The sequence below is a fragment of the Poecile atricapillus genome, chromosome 4 (genome assembly GCF_030490865.1).
Source record: "Poecile atricapillus isolate bPoeAtr1 chromosome 4, bPoeAtr1.hap1, whole genome shotgun sequence".
Classification (NCBI taxonomy): domain Eukaryota; kingdom Metazoa; phylum Chordata; class Aves; order Passeriformes; family Paridae; genus Poecile; species Poecile atricapillus.
In genome coordinates this window covers 27,669,318-27,694,595 of record NC_081252.1, presented here as the reverse complement: position 1 = coordinate 27,694,595, position 25,278 = coordinate 27,669,318, and the positions used below count along the sequence as shown (strand labels likewise).

The window sequence follows — 25,278 nt, the reverse complement described above, 5'->3', positions numbered from 1 at the left end:
AAAATTATGAACAATCTAGGTTAATGTTTCTTTGTTTGTCCACAGAGATTAACACCAGGCTGAGTTGTTACAACATGTTAATCACTGGCAAGGGTAGTTTCAAAATGAATGGCTTTTAAGCCTCATTTATTTAAATATCCTAAACCATCTGAAGAGTGCTCTCCTCATTACTAACTTCCCATGCTGCTCCTCAGAAACACCGTGTATTTGCTAGAAGCCAGTGAAAAATTCAACTCCAGGAAGCTTGCAGTGGATGTGGGTAATATGAAGCACTTGAACAATGCTCTCCGACACGTGGTGTGACTCTTGGGGATGGTGTTGTGCAGGGTCAGGAGCAGGACTTGATGATCCTTGTGGGTTCCTTCCAACTCAGCTTATTCTGTGATCTTTGCAACACAGCCAGCTGATGAGCTGAAAAGGTGCTACACATTTAAGCAACTAGTAAACAATTAAAGGTAGAATAATCACAAAATGAAGATTTTAGCTTTTGGTTTAAGCTTTCAGGTATTCTCTGTCCTTGGCAAGACATCTAGCATATGCTGAAATGCTCTGAAGTCCTAGCCTTGCAGATACAGGTTTTCTATTTGAGCAGCTCTGAAGTGCCTGTTCAAAAACTTAAAGTAGCTGCTTACTAAAGAGACCTGAGAGGCCTGGATTTCCAAATGACTGTAGGCCTGATGATGGTCAGCTTCTCAGATCTGAGCTTGTAGCTGTTGCATCCCTGATTCCATACCAGCGGGTGTTTAGCCCTCCCTGCAGTATGCAGAGCTCAGTGCCTTAGAGGGCCTGAACTGCTGCTAGGCTGCCAAAGTGCTCCAGGTAGAGGGCAGACACTGGGCTTCAAGTGCAGTGCTTGCACTGGGGGCTCTGAGCTTACCATTCTCAGTCCTTGTGAGAGCACTGCTCCTGGGGACAAAATCTCCTGAGGCGTTCTACACATGCACCTGTAGCAGTGTGCTGGCAGCCACACTGTCTGTGCCCCCATGGAAAAACATCCAGGTGGCATCTTGCAGTCCCAGAATAGACTAAAGTTACTTGCAGTAGCTGCTGTGCTCAGATAACACATCCTGCTGCCCAAATCTCAGCTGGGGCTTGAACAACAACAGCATCATCCTTCTCTTCCCTCCTCATTTCTTTAAAAGAGAGTAAATGTTGCAATATAGTCCTAGCAGGTAGTCACCACATTTGAAATTGGCATACTTGCTTAATGCTCTGTCTAATTTAGAAACTTGGTTTCTTCCATTTGGGGTAGAAAGCCTTCATTTGATGATTATTCTTACATGATTTGCATATCATGTTGCTATACAATCTTTTGTGCTCACTGCTGGTTATCTAGCTGGGTTGTAACCCATCCCCTCTGCTACACTGAGACATAATGATTCATCAGAAACCCGTATCTACTGAGAAAATCGAATAGATTTAAAATGGCACTTTCAATCTGTCGCAGCAATGAGGGCTATTACGCTCCAGTTGCTGGAGAATTTAATGTAGTGTGTGTCACTGCAATCAGCTGAGCACATCAGCTGATAAGATTGTGGGTTTCATCCTGAAGAGATTGTGAACTGTCAAATAATGAAGATAAAGTACAGGAATTATGCCGTTCCTGCTATTATGCTCCTTGTCTGTGCCCCATCATGTCTTTCCTTTGCTACTGCATACATCATGTTGTGCTGGTAATGCTCAGGTTCATCAGGAGGGTCTCTGAGAACTTGAAATACTCCTTGCAGGACTGTTTTTGTAGCTCACTGCTGGCTGGGCCGGATTCTTTGCTGTGTGAGGCACAACTGCACTGTACCCTGGGGGAAAAGGGGAAAAATGATGCTAGAAAAACATGAGACAGAAAAGACTGGGCCTGATGTGACACTAGGTGTCACAGTTCTAATGGTGTCTGTAGAAAATGAATGGTTTCTCTCCTAAATTTTTGTTGTATTGAACTTCTTCAGTAATGACTCTTTATTAGGATGTGAGGCATCCCATGACTGATTAGAATTTGAAGCATCATGTGACTGGGGCATCTCTTATGAGGAAAGGCTGAGGGAGCTGGGCTTGTTCAGCCTGGAGAACAGAAGACAGAGGGGATCTTCTCAATGCATACAAATATCTCAAGGATGGGTTTCAAGAGGGTGGAGAAAGGATGTTTTCAGTAGTGTGCAGTGACAAGAATGAGCAGGGTTACCTCCAGCTGTAACAGGGAGAGGCCTTTTCTGTGGTTATTAAGGCTGAGCTCTTCAAGGTCAGGCTCTTATACTTCAGCTGCCTTTAGTTCCTTTGAAAACACCACTTTCCATGTTTGATGGTTACCAGTGCTGTCTCTGGATCTAAATTCAGTGACAATTTGATCTTTTAAATAGTCTCCTGGGGGCTGCTTCAGTGGCTTTGCAAGAGTGAGCTTGAAGGCTGGCACACTACTTGTGTGCTACAATCCTGGGACAGTCTGTCTTGAGGCCTTTCAGAGCTTTCTGCTTCTCTTGCTCTGTCAGCACTGGAACACAGCAGCCGTTCCTGTAACTGAGAATGTGTGTGTGCAGCTGGGCTGTCAGCAAGGAATAGATGTGGGCGAGTGGCTGAGGGAGCATGAATGAATGATTGAACAGAGGCAAATGCAACAAAAGCTGTGGTTGGAAAGAGAAGGCTTGGAATCAGCTCACCCACCACTTTAATATGTTCTTTACAATGAGGTATACAAGCAAGAAGAGGATGGAGGGGTCTTTACTCCCCCAGATGCTGGAATCCAATGTGGTTTTGTCTTGGATGTATTCTGTGCTCCCTTTAGGAATGGGAAAAATGCCCTGGTTGCCAGTGCTCTTAAAAAGTTAGATTTCTTGAATAAATACACTGCAGCTTCTGTGGTGAGTGTGGGGAGTCTTGCTTAACTTAATGCTCCACGGAAAGCTGCTAGATAAGGAGAGCTTGGCTGTGTGAGACTGAGCAAGCAACTGACTATGAGATTTTCTGATATCCTAGAACCCAAAGTGTTTAGCAAAAGCGTTTAGCAAATAGATTAGGTCAGTGAAGCAAAACAGACATGTTTCATTAGTCTGTTCAGTTTGATGCTATCTGAGACTTATTCATGGGGAGAAAAAAGTCTTTCCCACCATTGAGCTGGTTTCTCTCTGGGCTGTGTTGAGGTTTGGTTGTAGCTGGCTTGCAGAAGTTAAAGGAAGAATAAAAAAGGAAATATCTGTGTGACCACAGAAGGGTTGGCTGGCATGCCACAGGGAAACAGCATGTCCTTTTTGGCCTTCGGGGAAGTAAACAAAGCAGAAGGGAGACGTAATAGGTGTGTGGGTGGATATCTCTCAGCTTTTCTTCCTCAAGGCATATAGAAGCTGAGATGGGAGGGAATCGAGGGAGGGCGGTATGCTAGGCTCAGCTGCTCCTGCAGATGCAGTAAGTGCTCGAGTGAGGTTGAGCAGGAGAGAAACAAACATTATGATTGTGTGACTTCCTTTGAACTAGGGGGCTTACATGCTTTCCTGTAGTGCATAACTTGTTCCAGCCCTATCTAATCTCATTCTCTTTGATTTGGGTTTATGTTAATTTGGTATTCTGAGGAAAATGGTGCGATATCTCAAATGCCTTCTGTCAGCTGCCTGTTAAAACAGGTATCTTGAGCTCTTCATCGGGGGTTACTCTGTAACCTTGGAGTTAATAACCTCCAAAATGAAAGGAACCATTCTCCTCCCGGTGGTAAAACAGTTTCTTTTCACCCTGTTGCTGGTGTCCCAGAATAAGCCCACATTCTTACATGTGTGATTTGAGTCATAGGCTTCCTCAGGAACACCACAACAATTTTTTCCAATATTTTGCTGAAACATGAAGGAGCTGTTTAAATTAGTTTGGAGAAGTAGAGCTTGCTATAACAGTACAGAATTTGTTTGAACTTTGCTTTGACTTTGGTTGGACAATTATCAGAGAGGCTTGCAGGTTAAATTTCTGCTTTTCTTCAGCAGTATCATAAAAACTCTAAATTATGAGTTTTACAAGGCAAAATTGTGTTTTACAGCAATGGCTATAGAAGTAATTCTGTTTCAAGCACTAGCAGAAGTGTAGCTTTCACACAGACTCTTTTGGGAAGCTGACCCATGCTCTGGAGAGCTGATTTTGTTAGTATCATGATCTCAGCTTAATTTTGTAAGCAGTTTGTTTTTCTACTCTGAAATGCCTCCAGTGTGCAGTTTTGTTTATCTTGCAAGGCATACAATTAGGCACAAATCTGACATCTAATATGTAGAACTGGTAAAAGAAATAAGGACTGTGCTCAGATCACCAGTCAGAAATAAAATGCAGGATCTGGTTAATGACACTTGAGCAAAACAAACAAACCCATAAAAATTGAGGAAAAATACTGTGTGATGGCAGTTGTGTTCAGTGTTCAAGCTCACGTAGCAGGAAATATTAACAAAAAGTATCCAGAAAATAAATAATTCTGCCTGAGAAATGTTATAATGTATCTTTCCCTGAGACTTCTTTTATAGTGTGCGCACATCTTGTAAAGATCTATTTTAGCTGGGCAGGAGAAAATAAGAAATGATGTGACAATGCTCAAAAGGCAATGAAGTTATCAGAGCACAGGAATAATGCCAGTCCTTTCTTTCTCTGGTTTCTGGAATTACCACAGGTGTCTGATACTGAGAGATAAAAATGCCTTAGTCTTTTCCCACAGGAGTTGGGGTGATTTTAGTCTCTTAATAAACAAAGATGAGCCAGGTATGGTATAAAGGCAACTTAAAACTAATGTAATGGATTAAAAAGAGGAGAATTCTCTGTAGAATTGAGTAGAATTTTCTCACTTGCTTTGGTCTCATCACGTTTTGGTCACTCTTCCTTTCCAGAGTACTTGTATCACCGTTGGGCCTGATCCATAAAGTGAGACTGAAACTCTTGAACAAGCAGGAAGTGTAAATTGTGCAAGATAAAATATGCACTGCAGTTTATGGTACTTATGTGCCATTTGTGTAATAATGCCAATCGCAAAGTTTTTAATGTGTTTGGGCTTATTTTTGGTTTTAATTTTTTTTTTTTTTAAGTGAGGAAGCTTGCTTCAAAGGTAATTGATCTGTAGAGAGAGCATCAGGAAGTTAATTTGTACCTTCCTGTGGTTATAGATTCACTGAATCCACCCTGAAATAGAAAACTAAAGTAAGTTCTTAACTCTATTGTCTTTGATGGAGTTTTTAACTTAAATGAAGGCTTCCCTCTTGCGCTAATGACGGAATTAGCCTCTTCCCTAATCCTTTCCCACTCTCCATCTCCTCTGTGTCTCTCCATACTTCTTTGTGTGCTGTGAGCCAGAACTATGACTTGGGAGAATGGCAGCTGACGTGGGCTCTGTTTGGTGGTTGGCAGCTGCTGGCATTTTCTTGTCAAGGATTTGATGTCCAGGTTTTTGTCGACTTTGATGCCTAGTCAGATACCAGATTTGGGTGGAAAAGGACAGATAAACCTACTAAGAGGGTAAATTGAGAGGGATGAGGTCCTTTGCCATATGTTCTGTTACTTACTGCTACCCTGTGGTGCCTGACTTGTGTTCTGAGCGTGACTGAAATCTAAGCTGCATATATAGTTTTTATAATATTATAATTTATATAATTTATATTATGTCTGCGGGACCCTCATCTCCAGACTGAGGCCATGTGGGTATTCCTGTGGTGTAATAAACAGCAATGGCGTGTGCCAGCCCATGCCTTGCAGGTAGAACTGCTTATGACAACCTCAAAAACTACAATAAAATACAACAAGTCTGCTTTGTGATCTCCATTTAAGTTTGGGGTTTTTTGTCTTTATAAATATCTTTGTATGTAAAGACTTCTGAAAACAGCACTTAATCTAGCAGAAGAAGGTATTGCAAGCACCAGGGAAGGGACTGAATTACCCAAATCCATGCTAGGAAAAAGTCCTTCAAGTAGTTGTTAGACCTCTGTGTCTTGCCTTGAAATGCACTGGATCCAGGTTTACTTTCTGAAGAGTTGCTGTAACTCAACCAAGCCTCACAGGTTGGTGCCCTGAGGTGAAATATTTTGGCCTGTCTTCTGCCAGGACTGATACCACAGATTCATAATGAAGTATTTTAGCATTAAAACTGATGAACTTTAATGCTGACTGATTAAAAATGCTGCTTTTTGTGTTTCTTTTTTTAACCAGACTAGGTGCATTCTCTGCATAGGTAGTGACAGTAAACTTTTTCTGGTGATACTTTTTTAGTACTGTATGTCACTTGCATCTGCAAACAATTGCAACTTGTGTGTGTATTTTTCATGATGTTGGACAGCCTGAATGGATTCTTCACCTCTGTGAACTCCTACTGTCTGTGTGTATGGAGGGTCCTTGCAGAAGTGAGCTGAGACCTCGGTACTTTATTCCTGGTTGTTTTTTTTTTTTCCTGTAAGAAGAAGCTGATCCAAGCCTTTGAAATTATTGTTGAGAATTGACAGTGCTGTTGGTATAGGTCTTATTTCTTGCACTGGGAGTCTGGCATAAACTGACTGCTACTTCCCTGGGACCACTTTCTGCCTCCATTAATCTTTTCCCTGCTCTCTTGATGCAGTTCTTAATTTCAGCTACTGCATCCCAGTGTGTCTGGAGTAGCTGAGTAGGTCCCTCCACCTTGCTTGTTGATGGCTTGTCTTGGGGCCTATTTCTGGAATGACTCACTTCAGCATTACTGAATTATGACTCTCAAGTTTGTCAGGAAGAAAGTTGGTTACCATAAATGAAGGGGATAAGCAGTCAGTCTACGTGGTTCTGCCTCCTCTTTGTGATTCACACCCCCTCAAGCACTGTCAGGACAACTCTTGTCATTTTGCTCCTGCTCTTATCACAGTAAATGTTTCCTATGAAGACTGAAATCTATCTTCAGCACCATTTACATTCCTGCACGGATTATAGGTTCTTTAATAAAATTAAGGTAGGACTTGACATTTATTCTCAGTCAGCTGTGTATTACACTGGTGTTGAAATGCCATGAGTATTTTTTCATAGGGTGAACATCCAGCAAGGCCATGCCACCCCCTCATGGCTGACAGGTGAGTTACCTCAACAAAAAGTGGACAATCTTTGAGTGCTGCTGACTCACTGAAACCTCTCCTGTAACGAGGCTCCTGGCAGATCAAACTTGCTGATAATGGCAGTCACCATAAATCTCTCAGCATTGTTTTTCTTTCTCTTGGATGTCACAGTATTAAAAGTATTTATTTTTCAATGAGTTATTGGTCCAAGTTTCATAGGATTGCCAGCTGGAAGTGTGGAGTGGTGTTATTGCTGCTGAATCCCCTAGCTTACAATGAAACTAATATTTTAGCTAATATTTTAGAGTGCCTACAACCAGGATCTTGCTTCATTTAGGCTCTCAGGCTCCTGTGACTTACTTAATCATTCGTGCACTGCCTAAGAGGCGCTTGCTGATGTTCCCTGTTAGTTAGCAAAACTTCAGGACTTCATGTTTGAATGTTTGTTTAGGAACATGTCTGAAGTTCAGTGGCACACCTTGAGGAAATGTATGGAAATCCTGCAGCAGAAAACAGACTGTGAATATTGAACATAAGAGGGGTGGGGAACAGATGCTTTTTTTTTTTTTTTTTTTTTTTTTTGTTGTTGTTGTTGTTTTTTTTGTAGAAGTATGATGATTTTACTTGTAGCTTGAGCATAATTAACTACACTGGGATGAAGAAATTCCCTTCGGAGAAAGAAAAAAAAAAAAGGCATCCATCCCTTCATTTCTCCTCTGGGGCCTTGGCTGGCTGCCTCAAAGTACGGGTGGGTGGGAATTCTGTGTGTGTAAACAAAACCCAAATGAACAAAAGCCCCATTTTCAACTTGTTGCTTAGCCATTGTGGAATTTAATACCATAAAAGTTGCACTGTTATGGATTACACACAGTTTTCCAGGAAGATTTTGTAGATTGGCAAAAATTGATCTGATTTTGTGGGGTGTATTTTGTTTGGATTTGGATTTTGATGTTCTACATTATGATATCAAGAGTCAGAGGAGACTAGAGTGATGAACAAAGCAAATCTGTGGTGTAGCAGAAGTAGTTCTTCATTAAAGTGACACTGCATGTCTTCCCTAGTGCTATCTTGCATCCTTTTGAGACTGTTCTGCACTGTGTAATAGAGCTGAAAATACTCTTGCTTTTTGTAAAACAGGGCTGCCCAAGCCTGTAACACTGGTGCTGTTGTACTTGGAATGTCTAGAGCAGCAGAATGATGAAGGATGAAGCAGCAGAAGCAGAGAACAGGAGTTGCTTTGTTATGGGTAATCCTAAACTCTCCTGGCTGGAGACTGTGGAGTGTCACATTAGAGATTCAAATACATGCATGCACACAGAGCACACTTCTGTTTCCTGGGGGGAGCTACCCTCAGGCTTCTGCTTTGTGTGCTTGGCAGTGTTGCTGTGTTGTTCACACTCTATTTTTCCCTAGGAAAAACCATACTGTTTCCTTGATGTAACTGTCTGTGCTTTATTGTTGCAATTTTCCAGTTTTGTAGTTTGTTACCATTGACCACAACTCTCTGCATTGCCCTGGAGCACAGGAGCCACTGGGCCACAGCCTCTCGCTTGGCAGCATGGAGAACATCCAGATCTCACCTGGAGGTTTGGGAGGACTGATCCCCTCCCAGGAAAGGTCCCTTCAACTCCTCTGCTACAGAAACAAGCAACAAATGGCAGAAAAGACAGCAGGCACCAACATGAAGAACCTTTAAATTTTTTTGTATTCTCTTTCCATCTGTATGTCAACTCCTCAGGAATGCTTGCCAGGGGATTCACTGACTAGCTAGTTTTGTAAGAATATAAATATTATTGAGGGGAGAAAGAAGGCTCTCTTAAGGGGGAAATAACAGCTTATATTCATTTAGATTTCCATATAATTCTCCCTTCTCCCATTTCCATGTAGCCAGGTAAGTTTTAAAATATCCCAGCTTCTCTCCTATAAAGCCTGACAGTCTTGTGGCCCTCAGCTCACTGACTGTATTTCCAGCTCTGGAGTACATTACACATTTCAGGGCTTTTGCTGTGGTTCAAATAGCTTTATATGGTACACTAAGCTACGTTGCCACACTAACACAGCAGCCACTGAATATTTATGACTTCATAGCAATACATCTGCAGTGTTTGTTGAGAGATTCTAACAAAAATGCAGGTTTCCCCCAGAGAACAAATAATTTACTGAAAATGTTTAATCAACCCATTTAAAATAGAAAATAGATTTTTAATTAGTCTAAATCTATATGCTTTCAAGATTCTGTCATTTTTATTAAATCCCAACAGTGGCCTTTTGGCTTATTTTTTTATTCCTAACAGTTCACTTGGCAAAAAAATTTATTGCGATTGGAAAAATAATGAACCTTGAGGGCTTGAACTTTAAATCCACTCCCCTCCTCCAAATTTGGGTGTCACTTTAACACTTAGTCAAGGAGAAAAACATATTTACATTAAGGAGATTTTTTTTTTTGTTTTTGTGTATGAAATAGGGCAAGTCATCTTGCATTCTATTGTATCATCACATGCTCACTTGAAGTTTGTAGAATAATACTACAGGAATGCAGACTATTATACCCATTAACCATATTTATTACTTTACTGTGCTGTGTTAATGCAGTAGAAAGTAATTTGGTTTTGTTCTGGATATAATTTACCTTAGTCAACTTACTAAACAAAACACAATTTCCTTGTAAACCAAATTCTCAGAATCACTTTAATGCATTAGTAGATAATTTGTACTGGTTTACACAGTTTGGCTTAAAAAATCAGCTTTAATGTGACTACAATTACTTAAACTGGTGATGAAATACAATTATTCCTCGGACCATTTTTATACAGATTATTTTTTATACAGAGTGAATATAAAAATGTTTCAACAAAAAGTAAAGGCTAAATTTTATTTACTTTCACTTAATAATCTTCATAACCTTTTACAATCTTCTTCTTTTGTGCATAAAATTTACTTTTAAACAACTTATCAAGCACAATGGAAAAACTGAAATGACTTCAAAAATTATTAACCAAAGCAGGCAATACATCTTCATATAAATTGTCAGCTGTCATCTTGGAAAAAGGAAAAGTAAAGAAAAAGTGTAAAATTCGGTAATGACTTTACAGGAAACATTATTAATTTGCTTTAGTGATACTGGTCTTCTTCCAGAGCTGGTCCTGGTGAGAGAATCCAAGGCACTGGAAGTGCAGCAATAATCCCATGGCAGTGTCACAGCAGGATGGGCTGGAGCCTGAGGCTGCCAAGGCACAGCTGGAACATGTGTGGGATGCCAAGCAGAGGAAACTGATGTGCAGCTGGCTGGAGAGCCACCCTGCAGGTAATGTTGAGAAATGCTACCTGTTATGCAATGGATGGGTCAGGTTTGTTTAGAATAAGATCAAACTGTATTTATTGAAATGAGTATGAGAGAATCAAAATTGTTCTGTTTGTTCAGGTCCCCCAGCTGAATATCAATTCCCTTATCCTCCTCCCACCTTCTGTAAGCAAAATGGGATTCTGAGCTAAGTTAGCCAAGAACTTTACACTGGAGTGGAAAACAACTTTTGTGAGAGTCAAAACATGGGTAATAGAAAGGCAGGTCTTGAATGTTTATCTGTAATTTTTTGAAACACTCAAAAATCTCCCTGAAATTAGTCTTTAAAAAAGAAGTGGTTTCTTTGAACCAATCTGAAGACAGAAAACAGTAGGAAAACTATGGAGAGGCCATACTTTGCAGAGGAGGAGAACCTTGCAGTTTGATGTGGATAATTCACAAACAGAATTTATTGAATATTCTTGACAAATTATGTTTGCAAGTTCTCCCACATCTAATTCACCTCTCTCCCACATCATTATTTTCTTAAAGCGACAGAAATCACCTATTCTGATCCCAGGGGTAATTCCCCCTCTCCCCTTGCATGATTCATCTCACTTTAGCAATCTGGAATTTATAAGCATCTCTGATATTACCCAGTTTTTTGTAATAGTTTTCTCCAGCCTCAGAGCTTTTAAAATTCAAAGCTTTTTCACTCATTTAGTGTAGGTGACTTCATCTCCACTCAAGGAGACAGCTCTGTCAGGAATGCCCATGTAGGAGGTTAAGCTGCCTCTTGAAGAAGGAGCAATAGTTTTTCATTTTCAGCTCAGGTCATAAGACTATCTTTTTTCTTTTTTTTTTTCCTTTGTTGTTGTTGTTATTGTTATGAGAACTTTTGAAGAGGGGAGATGTGAACAAGGGATTCAGAGGATAAGCAGCAGCAGAGGAGGTACCTATTATTTTGTGGTGTGGACACTGCACTCCAGTGAGCAGTGGCTCCAGAAATGAGACATGGACACACATTTCTTGCAAGAAGAAACTTCCCTCTCCTTTACATGAGAGTAGGGTGGTAGAAGAGACCCTGCTGAAGTTAATCCATTTTCTGGTCCAAAGAAACAACAACAGTACCACACTGCACTGCCCTGACTTGGAAAAGTTGGAGAAGCAAATTGAATCACAGTAACTTAGCTAACAAAGCCTTTAAAATTACAGTTGTCTTCAGGAATAAATTGCATCAATTTGCTACTGTGAACAATATTACTTCATAATATTAATAATATTACATAATAATAGCATTAATGCTATAACAGTATCTTAATATAATAGTAATATAATGAGATATCAATGGAAACACACAGGTAGCAGATAGTAATAATTAAGGTCCCCAGCTATTACAGAGGTCATTAGATGCCCCAAACCCAGAAAAACCTCATTAGCACAACCACTGGAAAATTCTGCTGTTTATAGAGACAGTATCATCACCTCTAAGCTTCCCAGCATTGAAAAGTCCATTGGTCTTGTGTTTAATCTGGACTCATCACTTTATCTATGGCTTTCAACTTATTCAATAAGTTTGATACTGCTTGTGAAATCAGGATGTAGGACTGGACTCTGATACAGCTTTTAGGTGCATACCCTGCCTTAGTGGCAATAACTGGCAGGAACTCTGTTCAGCTGCACCCACAAGTGAGCTCAGTGCCTCACTGCTCACTAATTTGCCCTGCACTAAACAAGAATAGGTTGATAGCTGATAAAAAGCTTTAGTACAAACCAGACAGTGTGATGGTAATGGTTTATCTTCTGAAATCAAGTCTCTGTCTGAGATGCACCTCCATCCTTCTGTTACACAAATGCACTCTGATGGAAAGTACCTCCACAAGTGTCTGTTTCCATGACAAATGTTTGTGTGTGCGTGTGCATCCATATACCTGGTCTTACCTTGGGTAATTAGGCATCTGTTCCTTGTCTCTTGGGCTCCTAGTTGTAGACTAAAAAGAAAAAGATGCAATCAATAATAATTTAAATCAGTAGGTTAGGCTTGTGCAAAATATCTTTTAAAGTTGAATAATTCAGAGAACACATTCCTACAGTGAGTCACTTTTTATGTTCTTTACTTCAAATATGAAGACAACACATGTCCCTGGGAGCAGGGGAGCAAGAGACACAGAAATAAGCAGTTGTTGTGTGGGAGAATGACATGAGGTGGATTTTATACAATTCTTACTCCCAACAGCAAGACTGGTCTCTCTTGCTGGCAATTAGGGGAGGTGAGAGATACATGGATATTCATTGTCTTGGTGAACTCCTGTCAGCAGTGGGACTGTGAGCTTGCCTCATGATGACATGACTTGGTGACAAATAGGCAGGAAAGCGATTTTTGTTATTTTCTAGATTTAAACTTTGAGCATCACGAAGCTCAAGAAATTTGAAATAAGTCAGGCTAAAGATGTTCCATTATAACTCCAATGCATTACCAAACAAGTATTTTCAAGACTAGAAGTCCTGACTGAAATACTGTTGAAGCCATGAAGGAAAAAAGCAGCTTCTCCATGATTTCCTCACTGTGCAAACATACAAAAGCTTTTATGGGCTTCAGGATCCCATGTAATTTCAACTTTGTTAAGTTGACTAAAGAAGTTTCAGTGCCTGTGAATCCAAATGCCAAAATTAGGGTCTGTCTTTGTTCATCTCCCTGTTGACCTACAAGAGATAACAGAAACTGGTGGTTGTGTTCAAAATAAGGGGGTGCTTTTTCAGTTTTCAGGGAACTCTACTTAGACACAACCTGCAAGTTGGAGAGGCATCAGCTGATGAATAAGCAATCTGTTAGCAACTTGGACAAAAAAAAAGGCACTGATGAGGGCTGGGGAACGAAGCCAGACATTTTGGATAGCAAACGTAATCAATAACCTGCCAGTTTGTGGAATGTGCATAGTGCTCTTCTGGGTGTTTTTTGGATCAAGATGGGAAAGAGATTTGGTCTTTGGCAGCAAGCTGGGCATGTACAAATTTGGAAATCAAAATGTGGAAGAAGAAATTCTGTGGAGGATGCCTTTACTGCAGTGGATTAGCTGACTACTTACAGGAGCAGGTCAGTATTAAAATGTCTACAACAACAGCTAGTAAAGTTGCCCTTCTTCATAGGAAGGCCATTTCCAGTGTCAGTACCTACTGATTTAACAGCTAAGGAAGAAATGCATGTGGCTGAGTAGCCTGTGGAAAAAGCTTTGACCTTTCCACAGCAGGCCACTTGCCAGTCTTGCCAGGGAGGCCAAGAGAGAACAGGTGCAAAGACTGAAATGCTCATTTGTCTCATGGGTTTATTTGTTATTGGAGGACTACTAAAACATGTAGTATTTTTTTCCCAAGACCTACCTTCAACCATTATAGAAGTTGCTGGCATTGAAATAATAACAGCTGTAGTAACACCACCACCAATAATAATAAATCAAGCTTAACATTTGCTTAATGCAGTATTTGTCTCCTGAAGTCCAGCTGAGTTATAGATTGTCCTCTGGGGCCTCTGTCTTGCTCATTACCTAGCAATGAAGCAGGGACACTTAATACTCAGTTCTTGCTGCTACATCAAGCCTGGAGAACAGAGCATCAGTCATTCCCAGTTTTGATGAGGAACCTGGCACTTCCGTCCCTGGCAGGTTGAAGGTCCCACAGAGATTGGCCATGGGGGGACAGCTAACTAAAAGCAACTCAAACGGTCTTATGTAGTTTCTGCAAGCTTGTGCATATTTTTAGGGGTTGGATGACTAAATCTGTGGGATGTGACACACAAGGTGCCTTAATGTAACTGCAATAGTAGGCAGCTTTTGAAATTCCATGTTCAGAAACAGCCAAATAAGATTCTTATAATTCAAATGCCCAGTGATGTAGGTAGGCATCATAGAGTTTCTTAAATATTCCCATGTGCTAGGAAGTAAGCATGTGGGATGCACGTGAAAGCTATGTTGTTTTTTAAGACTTTAAAGGAAGCTTGTCTAGTAATCCTTGCAAATATTGTCTCAGCTGCTGCCATTTGTTCTATCAGTGGACATGCACAAACCCAGGACTCTCCAGCCTTACCTAAGCTAAAGAGCATTGCTCAAAGATAAAGTTTCCCATGGGCAATCGGCTACTTTAGTTCAGTTGTTTGGTGGTGCACCCTGAAAAATCTGGGCTACTCAGATGTAAAAGTGGAACTTTTGTCCATAAATCTTCTATATAATTCCCTGAAATTTTATTTAAGGTACTTGTTTTTGTTGATTTTGTTCTGTTGGCTAAGAGCTTGAAAAAAAGAAAAGGTTACTATCAATGTCCACATGTCAGACCAGTATTGAGTTAAAGCATTGTCCCTGCATGTACGTTTGACAAATGAATGTTCTACAGGCCTAGGCATTATTCAGTTGTTCTTAAAACAGGGTTTTGTAGGTATTTAACTCCAAGAGTGGCAGAACCTTCTGCTTTGCAGTTGATTTTTTTAGGGCATTATTCAGTCCTATATTAAACTGTTACAAAATGAGGCATGAACTTTGAGATAGCATCAAATGTTATAATGGAAGACTGAAGTGAGTGCCAGTCTCATTAATAACATCATTACAGTGGAAGCAAGATCAAACTTATCAAGAAACTAAAAATTATGTTCCATACTAATTTAGTGGAGATATTTTCCTTTCTCGTTAAAATAAAATCAAATTCCTTTTCTAACAGACTTCAGATGTGATCTCTTTAAATCCTCAATCAAGACTTCAAAAACTCTACAAAAAAGACTATCCAAATCCTGATTTCAAGCATGGAGCCTAGAGAGGGAGTCCCCATGTTTTTAAAGGTACAGCAGGGAGAGTCTGTACATACATGTAAGAAGTAGAATTCTTTGAATAAATCTGAGGACTGCTGACATTCACATACCACTTTACTAAATAGAATGTGAAACAAAACGTCTCGCAAATGAATGCTCTTTGGTCTGCTCTCCATAGGAACTTCATAGGAGAAGAGAAAGTGATTGTCATTTTTGTTTCAGGCAATTTATGTCTGGACCTAGAGATCCTCCTTCTGCAATCCTTGTTTACTCTTGTCATTGATATGCCCTCAGCTCTAGAGGAAGTCCTGTTTTTTCAAGCATTGAAGGATTTGATTTCTGTTGTTTGACACAGATCATAATGATTCTTCCCACTGTATTTCTGCAGTGCAAAGCTGCTGATTTATATTCATCGCAGTATATATGACAGTGTACCAGAGGGCAGTGAGGTTAGGATCAGAAGGGAATGTTGCAATCATTATCTGAGTCACTGGATAATCTCACAAAATTAACAATTCTGGTGTTGATACTCAATTTCTGCTGGTATGATTCGATAGTGAACTCTGGAAAAGGAGGACAGCTACAGTGGCAGGACTGCTGCTGTGGCCTTAAAATTAAACCCTACAGACAAATACTTTCCAAGAGTCACCCTCCTGTTCTCATGAGTTGCAGGGATCCCAAGCCCTCAGGCTCTGAGCACCTTATGAAGGCTTTTGCTCAGGACACTGCCCCCCTACCAGCCACAGAGAATATTAAAGCTGAAAGATCTGGACTGCAATGCTGCTACTGGTCCAGCAGGAATTTCCCTTAATTAATTACAGTACCTCACAAGTTCACATGAATACAACGCTGTCAAAGAGAATAATGAAAGCAAAGTGTGCATTTTCTCTCTTGCAGTAAGGAAATGATGCATTTAGGTGGTAATTTTGAATAGAGATATACAAATGGTACAAAATCCAGTGTGAAAAAAACCATCAATTTTCCTTTCAGCATTTGTACTGAAGTTCACTGAAATCAAAGGCCTAAAACCAATACCATCTAATAGATTATTTTGTAACAAGAAGAGAAAATCATTTGCAGGAAAAGCAGATGCTTTATATTATTGTAGATGACATTCAATCAGAATGAATCATAGAATATTTTGAGTTGGAAGACACCTGCAATCATCATAGAGTCCAGTTCCTGGCCCAGCAGGGAAAATCCCAAAACTCCCTTTTTTATCCCCAAAAGGGAAAAAAGCATCTTAAATCACCAATGGGTCAGTTTTAAATAATGACCACAATACTCACAAAAACTGCTGTAGCAGTATAAAGTTCATCAAAAATTTGAAAATTGATGGCTGATTTACAAATAAAATCATCAAGCAAATTATTCTAAAGAAACCATCTACCCAAATTCTGATGATGCAGTAGGAAACAGGCTACAGAAAAGCTGAGCCACAGAAACTGGGTAAATTTTCTGCCCCATTAACTCGCAGTGAGTTCATCTTTGGGATGAAATCTTGACACTGCTGAAGGCTTGATTATGCTAAAATAAATGTGGTCAGATACAAAAAATGTTCATTACAAATTCAATGCCCAGTCCAAAAGTGTTTGGATCAGACCTCTGCACTATACTTACAGTTCAAGGCTTCAGAGTCCTTAAAGGCAGAAAAAGTGCAACTTACCATTCAGGTTTTCATTTTCTTGTCTGTTTCTGACAGTGGTGTCTCTAAGGTGATGTACTTTTTCCTTTAAGTAAAAAAACAAGCATAAAACCTGCAGCAGCACTCAGTAATGGAAGTTTACTGTAGAAATAGTAAGACACTATAAAAAGCTGAATTCTTTAGCATTCTGAATACCAAGCATCACTTACCCGGAAAATAATTTTAAAAGACTGAAAAATGTTTATGATGTTAATTCTAGCATTTTTACCTAAGACTTGTGGAGTTATCCCTGCCAGCAGTAATTTAAAATTATTCTGGCATTAGAGTACAGAGGCTTTTGTGTTCTTTTCTGTTTGTTTGGGGTTTTTTATTTTTATTTTTTAAATTTTTTTTTTGAAAAGCGATTTCTCCTCAAAAATCCAAGTGAAGGACAAAAGACTGCAGTGACAACATGAAGTCAGTTCATCATATTTATAGAGGAGTAAGAAGAAAAGACTTTTCCATGGAACAAAACCAAAGAAAAGTCACACATGCAATGCAGGGCAAAAACCACCACTACAAAGTAGCTTTTTTCCTGAAGCATGGAAAACAAGCCAAGTAAATCTCCCTTGAAATAAGGGCATTTTAGAGTTCACAAAAAAAAATATAAAATTAGTTATAACTTGGTGCTGCTATCATGGCATGGATTAGATACAATCTCCCTCCACAAGAAATGCCTCTGACTGAGACCAATACCAGCAATTCATCCACATGCTTGGCTGCAGATGGATTTGGAAGGTCGCATTCTAGTGCTGTGCTGCTGGTGCCCAGCTTGGGAAATGGCCTCCCCTAAACTGTTCCAGGCCCTTGCACTTTTGCTTCTAAGTGTTCCACTGTGATGACAAAGCTCACTTTCAAGCAGATGCAAATACAAAGAGCACTCTCCTTGCTGGCAGCAAGCTCTTCCACTCTTCCAAAGCAGAAGACTAGCTTTGCTTTTCCTCTTTCAACTAATGACCTAAAGGACAACAAGAAATTATTTTTGTTTATGCATGACCTCATATAAAATGAAGGCATAACCTCTTCCTCCATGTGTCATCTTAGAAAATTAACAAACCTTAGCACTTAACAAACCTGCTCTCCATGACTTGCAGATTTAATGCAGTTCTTTCAGCAACTTAGTGTGTGGGCTTCTGTAAATCTTGTTTTTGTGCACCTCAATTTACTCCATACTTTGACTACGAAGGAGCTGCAGAGCATTGCCAATAACTGTGGATTTACTAAGTATATTCAACCCTTTCAGACAGGCATAAAGCCTGATGTAAGTTAATGTATTTTAATTGATAGAATACACATTTATTTGATATAGAAATGTTTCTCTTAGCTGACACTGCTCAACAGCATAGTTGGTTTGGCGACATAAGGTTTGTGGTTTCATGAAAGATGCACAACAGTTTAAAACACAAGTCTTAGAAGACCGGCATATTTAACTCTGGATTTTAACCAAACTCAGAAAACCTCTCAAAGAACAGTGGAAATGGGTATCTAGAAGATTCAGAACCATAGCCAGCAAGCTCCTTGGGAGCTGATTTGCATACAAATCACAATTATTATTTTTGACCTCATATGCAGGTGCCAAAACACACAAACTTGCTTTTAGAACATCTGATCAAGATTCCTAACAAGGAACAAATTACATACTCATACCTGTTGAGTGGATGGTAGTCTCTGCTTTTTGTTCTGCCACCCCTTAAATCTGTCAAGAGCTTCATCCACAGAAATTGCCCCTTTTTTCACCTGTTCCTGCAAGTGGATGAGTTCTTCCTGTTCAGGAGGGATCTCGTGTACAACAGTGCTGTAAGCTACTGTCTCAGTGGGGCTTCTGTGTGCTTCTACAACAAAATGTAGAGTGAGAAATGCAGCAAACCAGTGAGGATTCTACCATTACTCTTTGGCAGCAGAGCAGCATCCCAAATATTTCCTTCATTAACTGCTTCCCTGGTCCACGGATTCTCCATTAGTGCTGGTTCATAAAAGAATTTTCTTCTAGCACTACAGTCACAGTACCGACATTTTAAAGAAAATGGTTGCTATTCAAAATATCCACAATGCCTCTTTGTCCCTTTCTTCTTCAATCTCATACATATCTCAAAAGTTGTGGATGAAATTTGGTCATGAAGCATCTTGAAATTTCACAAGATTGCCTTTCTCCAAGAAAGGAAATACATTATTAAATACATTGCAGCAACAAAAAAACACTGCAGCACAGTGTTCCTGGAGATTATGATACAGTGCACAGCTGAAGGGAGATGTTCATTGTCAGATTCACAGCTTGGTCCAGGGAGGAGGTGTAGCTTCTCCCCAGGATACTGATGCCGGAATGGCTGATCCAGAACACATGAGCAGTCATGGAAGAAGGGTTGTGAGCCCTCTATGAGGCTGTTGCACCTGTTTCACTGCAGGGGGAGTGCGGCCAGGATAAAAGTTCAGACTATCAATATGATTTGGGTCAGTTTTTCTGTTACATCATGCACCACTATCTTCATTTCAAGCAAGGAAGAATTGCTCAAAGGTGTACCATTGATGGAATTTACAGTAGCAATATTGTAAGGTGCTACAACTCAAATAACAACTAGACTGCCACAAGTAATTAATTTTACATGCATCTTGGGGTACCCAGGAGAGAACTGTTGCTCCCTTCACTTCTGTCTTTCCATTACTGCTGGAATTACTGCACAGCTGAGCCCTCCTGTCCTTCCTTTTCTTGCCTTTAGGCACAATCATGAAGGGAAACAAAAGAGTGTAAAGTACCTCTGACTCTACAAATCTTTCCTACAAGACTATAATTTTAAGTCTTCTTTCTTTAATCTGGTCTCTCAATGCTGCAATACCATTAAGGATATAAATCATAGGTGGCAAAACAGATGCTAAATCTCCCAAAATCAAGTCACAGCAAAACTTTACTAGTCCTGCTGAAAAAATATCAAGGCAGTTAAAGAGCCAAATTAAACTCTGTACCAGGATTCTTGGCCTCGCAGTATGTCCTGCTGGTGTCACTGGTCACTCGACAGGCCTTTTGCTGAAACACTGCAACAAAATTAAGAATATAAGGAAGTTGAAAAATGGCAAAAAAACCCATCACATATTCTCAAAGAAGGAAGGAGACTCATAAAAGCAGGCTGGAATACATTTTTTGTTCTAGTCTAGGAGTATTTTTCAACCCACTTGTCAGTCTAATGTTAATTACTTGAAAAACTGTTCTGTTGCACAGAATGGCAGGATTACCGATGTTAGAGAAACCATTACAAGAAGCTTTGAAGAAAATTAAAAGGATTTATCACACAAGTATATTACTTGTCTAGAAGAAACAGCAGGATCTCAGAGGTTTTCACATGGTACAGACACTGTAACCAATTCCTTATTTTATGGGGAAAGCTAAGGCAGAAAACCCCCCAATATTACTAGGTAGGAATAGTGACAGTGCTGAAGAAAGTGTGTGTGTATATTTGTGTCTATTTTATTCAAGCACTAGAAACAGCAAAGCACAACCCCTCTGTTAGAGTAGCCCATCATTCCCACTCCTGTGAAGTGCCCAGACTACAGCCAGCCTGGATACACCCTGAAATGCTGCACTCAAACTTTTGCTGGCAGCATATGTAACACCCAGAAGGCAGGAATTGCTCAGTTTCTGACTTAGTCTGTGTGGCAGTAGCTTTCTCTCAAGTCTCAGTTCTGATTTTCGCTAAACAAACTGACAATCTAAAGCCTAGAATAATTCCTGCCAATTAAGTAGTTCTCTGTCATCACTGCAATGCAGCAAATGTGCCAGTTCAATAGAGCAAATATTTTCCTGGGGACCAAGGCCCGGGCCAAGGCAGTTCTGCTCAAGCAGCAGAGCAGGCACGCTCTCTGTTAACTCTGCTAATTTTAACTTTTTAAATACTTTTCTCTCTAATTATCAAGGAAACCTACTAAGTATGGTTGCAGTGTTTTCTTCTTTTAAAGTATTCTCCTTTTAAAGATGAAATTAAAGTAATGAGTGCACAGAGGTAATGCAGGCAGCTTGAATTTTACTGCATAAGGAGAAGGGACATATTCAACAATGTGCCTGATTGGAAAGCACTTTAATTGATAGGCTTTGAAATTTCTGCTGAGTTTTGCAGTGTTGGAGTAATCAGAAATGGAATTACTCTTCCAGTGAAAAGTAAAATTGTTAAAACCACTTTATGTGCCGCATCTTGCTGAAATGATTTTAGTTGGCAGCAAGTATTCAGTGTGGGTGAGGTCAGTGAAAACAAACGCCTGTTTCTGGAATGCCTGGAAAGGCAGGAACACTATTCTGTAAAACCGCCATAGGTTTAGGGAGAACTCTGGCAATTCACCCTTTCATTCCCACATTCCAATTACCTATCAACTACTTGAACAGAGCAGTGAAATAAAAGAAACAGGTAATCTTGCACAGGGATATATTCCATTATTTTTTTTTATGGAAGATAAAGTAAATATTCCTTCAGTAAAGCAATATTAATATAGAAATTTTTTAAAGTGTCAGAATGTCACAATCCTTCAAGTAAAGATACACATTTTTTAATGTATTTTTTCATTTCATTACATTTTTTCTGGGCCTCTCTGGCACAGATAATCTGATTGAAATGTTCCAGTACTTCTGTCATACTTACTGTGCACCCTTCAATAACATCTGTGTGATCAGAAAGAAAATCCTTTTGGATTTTAAATCATGTTGTGACTGGCTAAAATATCCATAGATATTCATAGTTCAAAATCTACATATTAAATGTCTTGACCCTATATATGCCATTTAATTTTTGTCTACAATAAACTTCTTTTGCAGTTTCTCAGAATTCAAGGAGGCTGAGAGAACTAAGTAATTGCACTTCATTCCCTCTCCTCTCTTCAGCTGCTACAGGATACAGATGAAGTTCTTCACAAGCCCTAAATACATTTTTATGTCTCAGGCATGAAGAACTCTCTGCAGGAATGTAATGTAATCTCAATATTCTTCCAGCAAAGCGAACTCTGAGAGAATGAAACTACTGCAATATTTTCCAATAGGACATGAACAAGAAAATGACATTTAAAAAGTGGGACAAAACACAAATTTTGTGGCAAATATGCAGAACTCTGGGAAAATTACTAACATAAGTCTTGGAAAGTGAGTGGGATCCAAGGAACTCTGAATTGGCTGTTTTATCTCAGACTAACTAAAGATGCTGTTTTAGGCTGTCTGCACATGCAGGTAAATAATGCTATGAGGCTTGAAATTTGGTTAATATTTTCATGGTTAGCGCCACAAAAAGGTTAGAAACATTTGAAATCTATGTATTTTGTGTACAATTCTGAACTAAGAAGACCATTTTAAAGTAACAAACTGCAAGAAACTGTGGTGAGTATAAAGGGCCTAGAAAAAGAGAATGAAAGTTTTTACAATAGCTGCAGGTTGACAAAAAGAACAGGAATTTGATTTTCAGAATTAAATTCTAACACAAAGCTATAATGTTAAGGAGTCACAGATGCACTATGACATTTCAAAAATTGCTTAGTGACACAATTAAGAAACACAGGAAATCAAAACATGGGAAGAGTTCTACATGGGAGAGAACTCATATCAGCTAAGAGGCTATGATCAACCAAGATAGGGTTTCTAATTTATATTTTATTTTACTCATCCAAACTATGAGGAATGTTGCCTGATTTGTTGAATTGGCAACATTACCTCTAAAAATTAAACAACTGTGCACTAGTGATTTGAACAAAGCTAGACTGATGAACCTATCCTCTGAAAGAATACATGAGCTAATCATACCTAATACATACTTACTTGACACTTTCAGTAGCACAAACACAAAGGAGAAAAGACACAGTGATTAAAAAAAAACATCAATAAATACCACAATTTTGAATTCAGCTTGCTTAGGAAATTCAAGATGCATTTATTCATCAGCTTCATTGAGCTGATGTTCCAAACAAAATTATCTATGACTGTTTTCCTTAGGAAACATTCAAAATTAAAATACAGGAAAACAAAATCTTTATATGAACATATGGCTAAGTGATAATTCAAATTAATTAGTACACTAGGGTTGCACTTAGTAACACAACTCAGTTGCAAATTACAGTGGGTTTGCAAGCTGCCTCCTTGTTCTTAGTAGGTTTTTGCTTCATTCATTTTAGAATCGTCATGTAATTAATTTGTGATTAATGGAAGAATGGAGGAGGAGGGGTGAATTGCTGGTTAGGATATGTTGCAGAAAGACTCCTGCCTTCGCCCATTCAATTTTTTCCACATTATTTAATCATTTCAACATTTAAACTGTGCATTCATAGTACCTAGGCAAATAAAACCTCCAAGTTCTTTCTTCTGGTAGGGATTGGATTGTAAATTAGATGTAGCGCAGCAAGAGATGACAAATACACAGAGAATACTAAAGAAGGAATATAGTAGAATGATGCTTATTATTCAGGAGAGGAGAACTCTGCAGATGTTTGTTCACATCTTTTTAGAGCTCATTTTCCTTTTGTCTGCTTTGTTTGCTAACACACTGAACATCCCTCAGCATGAGGACTGGAGAGAGGTCATCAATGCAATGGTAACCAGTAAGTTTTGTAAGAGATTATTAATGACCTCTCCCAAAATTTATACAAAATATTTCACATATTCAAAATGAAAACAAAAAATTCCAGTGACTCATAACATGAAATCAACTAAGGAAATGGGACCTCATTAACAGACATTTTTCTTTTCATAGGGCAAGGCAGCTGGGCATGGATTAAAAGCATATTGTCATGGCTCATTAATCTGACCTAGGTAGGTCCAGGCATTGTGGAGAAGGGATGGCTGTGTGGTGCAAGGTAACAAAGGCTCAAGTCCCAGAAGCTGTCCTGTGAGGGTAGCATTGGTGCCTGGGTACACCTACACCATGACAAGGGAAAGGGAAAAAGACTGAGCAGTTATAAGTGCATCAGTGCAGGAAAATGAGTGACCACATCTACACTGGCACAGGAATTCTGATCAGGCCTAAATGGGCAGCCTGACACTCAAGGTGTTTTTGAGAACACACAACAGAATAAAGACTAGGTGATGCCAAATGCACCTGCAGAAATACCAACCTGCCACATTGCTCCCTTACGTGGCCAAGGCTTTTAAGTGGCAGCATCACAGCCACTCATCCAACTTACACAGGCTATTGCCAGCCTCTACCTTCCACAGCTATTTAGTTGACTGAGAACGAACCACTCAGTCTTCTCAGACCAAAAGCAAAATTATTTTAAAAGGAATTGTGGAGTAATGATGTGAAAATATTAACCCAAAAATAAACATATGCTCACCAGCAATTCCCTTCACAATTTGCAGTGAGATTCTGAGTCTGACAAATAAAAGCTGCTAGAATCCCAGCAACTTTGGTCACAAAGGGACTTCAGGAGAATCTACAGGGATGACCCCCTACACTGAAGCAAGATAATAAAAATAATACCAGAACCCCCTTCTTACAGAAGGGCTAAAGAGTGAGTGAGGAGGGGTGGCACCGCTGGTTAGTTGAAGGTGCTGCTCAGAGGGTGGTGTCAATCTACTGTGTACCACAGTACCACAGACAATGAAAACAACTCTCACACCTCTGCTCTTGTCGGAGTTTTAACTCAGTGGATTGTGGGAGCTGGAAGGACTAGTGACATACTCAAGAATTTTTGCTCCAGCATGTAAAACCTGAATATACTTCTTTAGTCCCATTTTTCTTGAGTAGAGAAAAGCAAAAAGGGAAGGACATGTTTTTACTTCAAATATACTATGTGGAACAATTTGGTTTGCAACCAGGCAGCATCCCATAAATATTTTCTCTCTGTGCACCTTATTCAGTACTTGCTTCAATCTACCAGAGTTCAGATAGCAAAAATTTTGATTGAATGAAGACAGTGGGTGAAGCTGGTATACCACTCCCAACCAGGTCTGTAAAAACGGTCTAACTGCCAGCCAAACAGTGCTTCCTAGTATTTCATTCATGGAAAAACATCCTTAAGTTAGAAATACATAATGAAATTCATCTGCAGTGCAGTACTTTATACTCACTGTAGGAAAGTACTACAAAATCTCTCTGTGGGACATTAATGTTTTGCAATTTGCATGGCTTTTGAGGCTTCACTTTGGAAACCTCTGCTTTAGAGCATTTAAACAATCGGCATAATAAGAATTACTGACTCAGGATGTGATCACTGTATTTCCCAGTAATCAGCCTGATAAGTTTCCAAGACACTAACAATTCTGTTCTGGAGTTTATTTATTCACTTCAGTGGGTTTATGCTGTCTATTCTGTATGTGAGATATTCTGCTTCCCTAAAAATATCCACTGGATGCTACTTCTTCTGCATACCCTGTGATTTTGATGAGCAATGAGAATGTTATTCTCCACTGGAACAGTAACTGGAAAATATATTTTTCCACTTCTAATTTTTAACCCTAGGATGAGGTCCCACAGACAGCTATCTTTAAATAGCAAAATGTTTTCAATGCACAGAAGGGAAATACATTCCTTCAGGGATTTGTGAGAGGTTTGAAAAGGAA

General features: G+C 39.4%; 1 protein-coding gene across 1 annotated transcript in view; it reads right to left on the bottom strand.

The window, feature by feature from the left end:
- Window positions 1-9,689: 9,689 nt before the first annotated feature.
- Window positions 9,690-25,278, bottom strand: part of BANK1 (B cell scaffold protein with ankyrin repeats 1) — a 115,000-nt gene continuing 99,411 nt past the window's right edge. Inside the window, exons 11-15 of the mRNA XM_058838009.1 lie at window positions 19,722-19,790; window positions 18,411-18,595; window positions 16,746-16,809; window positions 12,229-12,278; window positions 9,690-10,331 (exon numbers count right to left, since the gene is read on the bottom strand). Coding sequence (XP_058693992.1) covers window positions 12,268-12,278; window positions 16,746-16,809; window positions 18,411-18,595; window positions 19,722-19,790 — 329 coding nt within the window. The 3' untranslated portion in view covers window positions 9,690-10,331; window positions 12,229-12,267. The remainder of the gene's footprint in view (window positions 10,332-12,228; window positions 12,279-16,745; window positions 16,810-18,410; window positions 18,596-19,721; window positions 19,791-25,278) is intronic.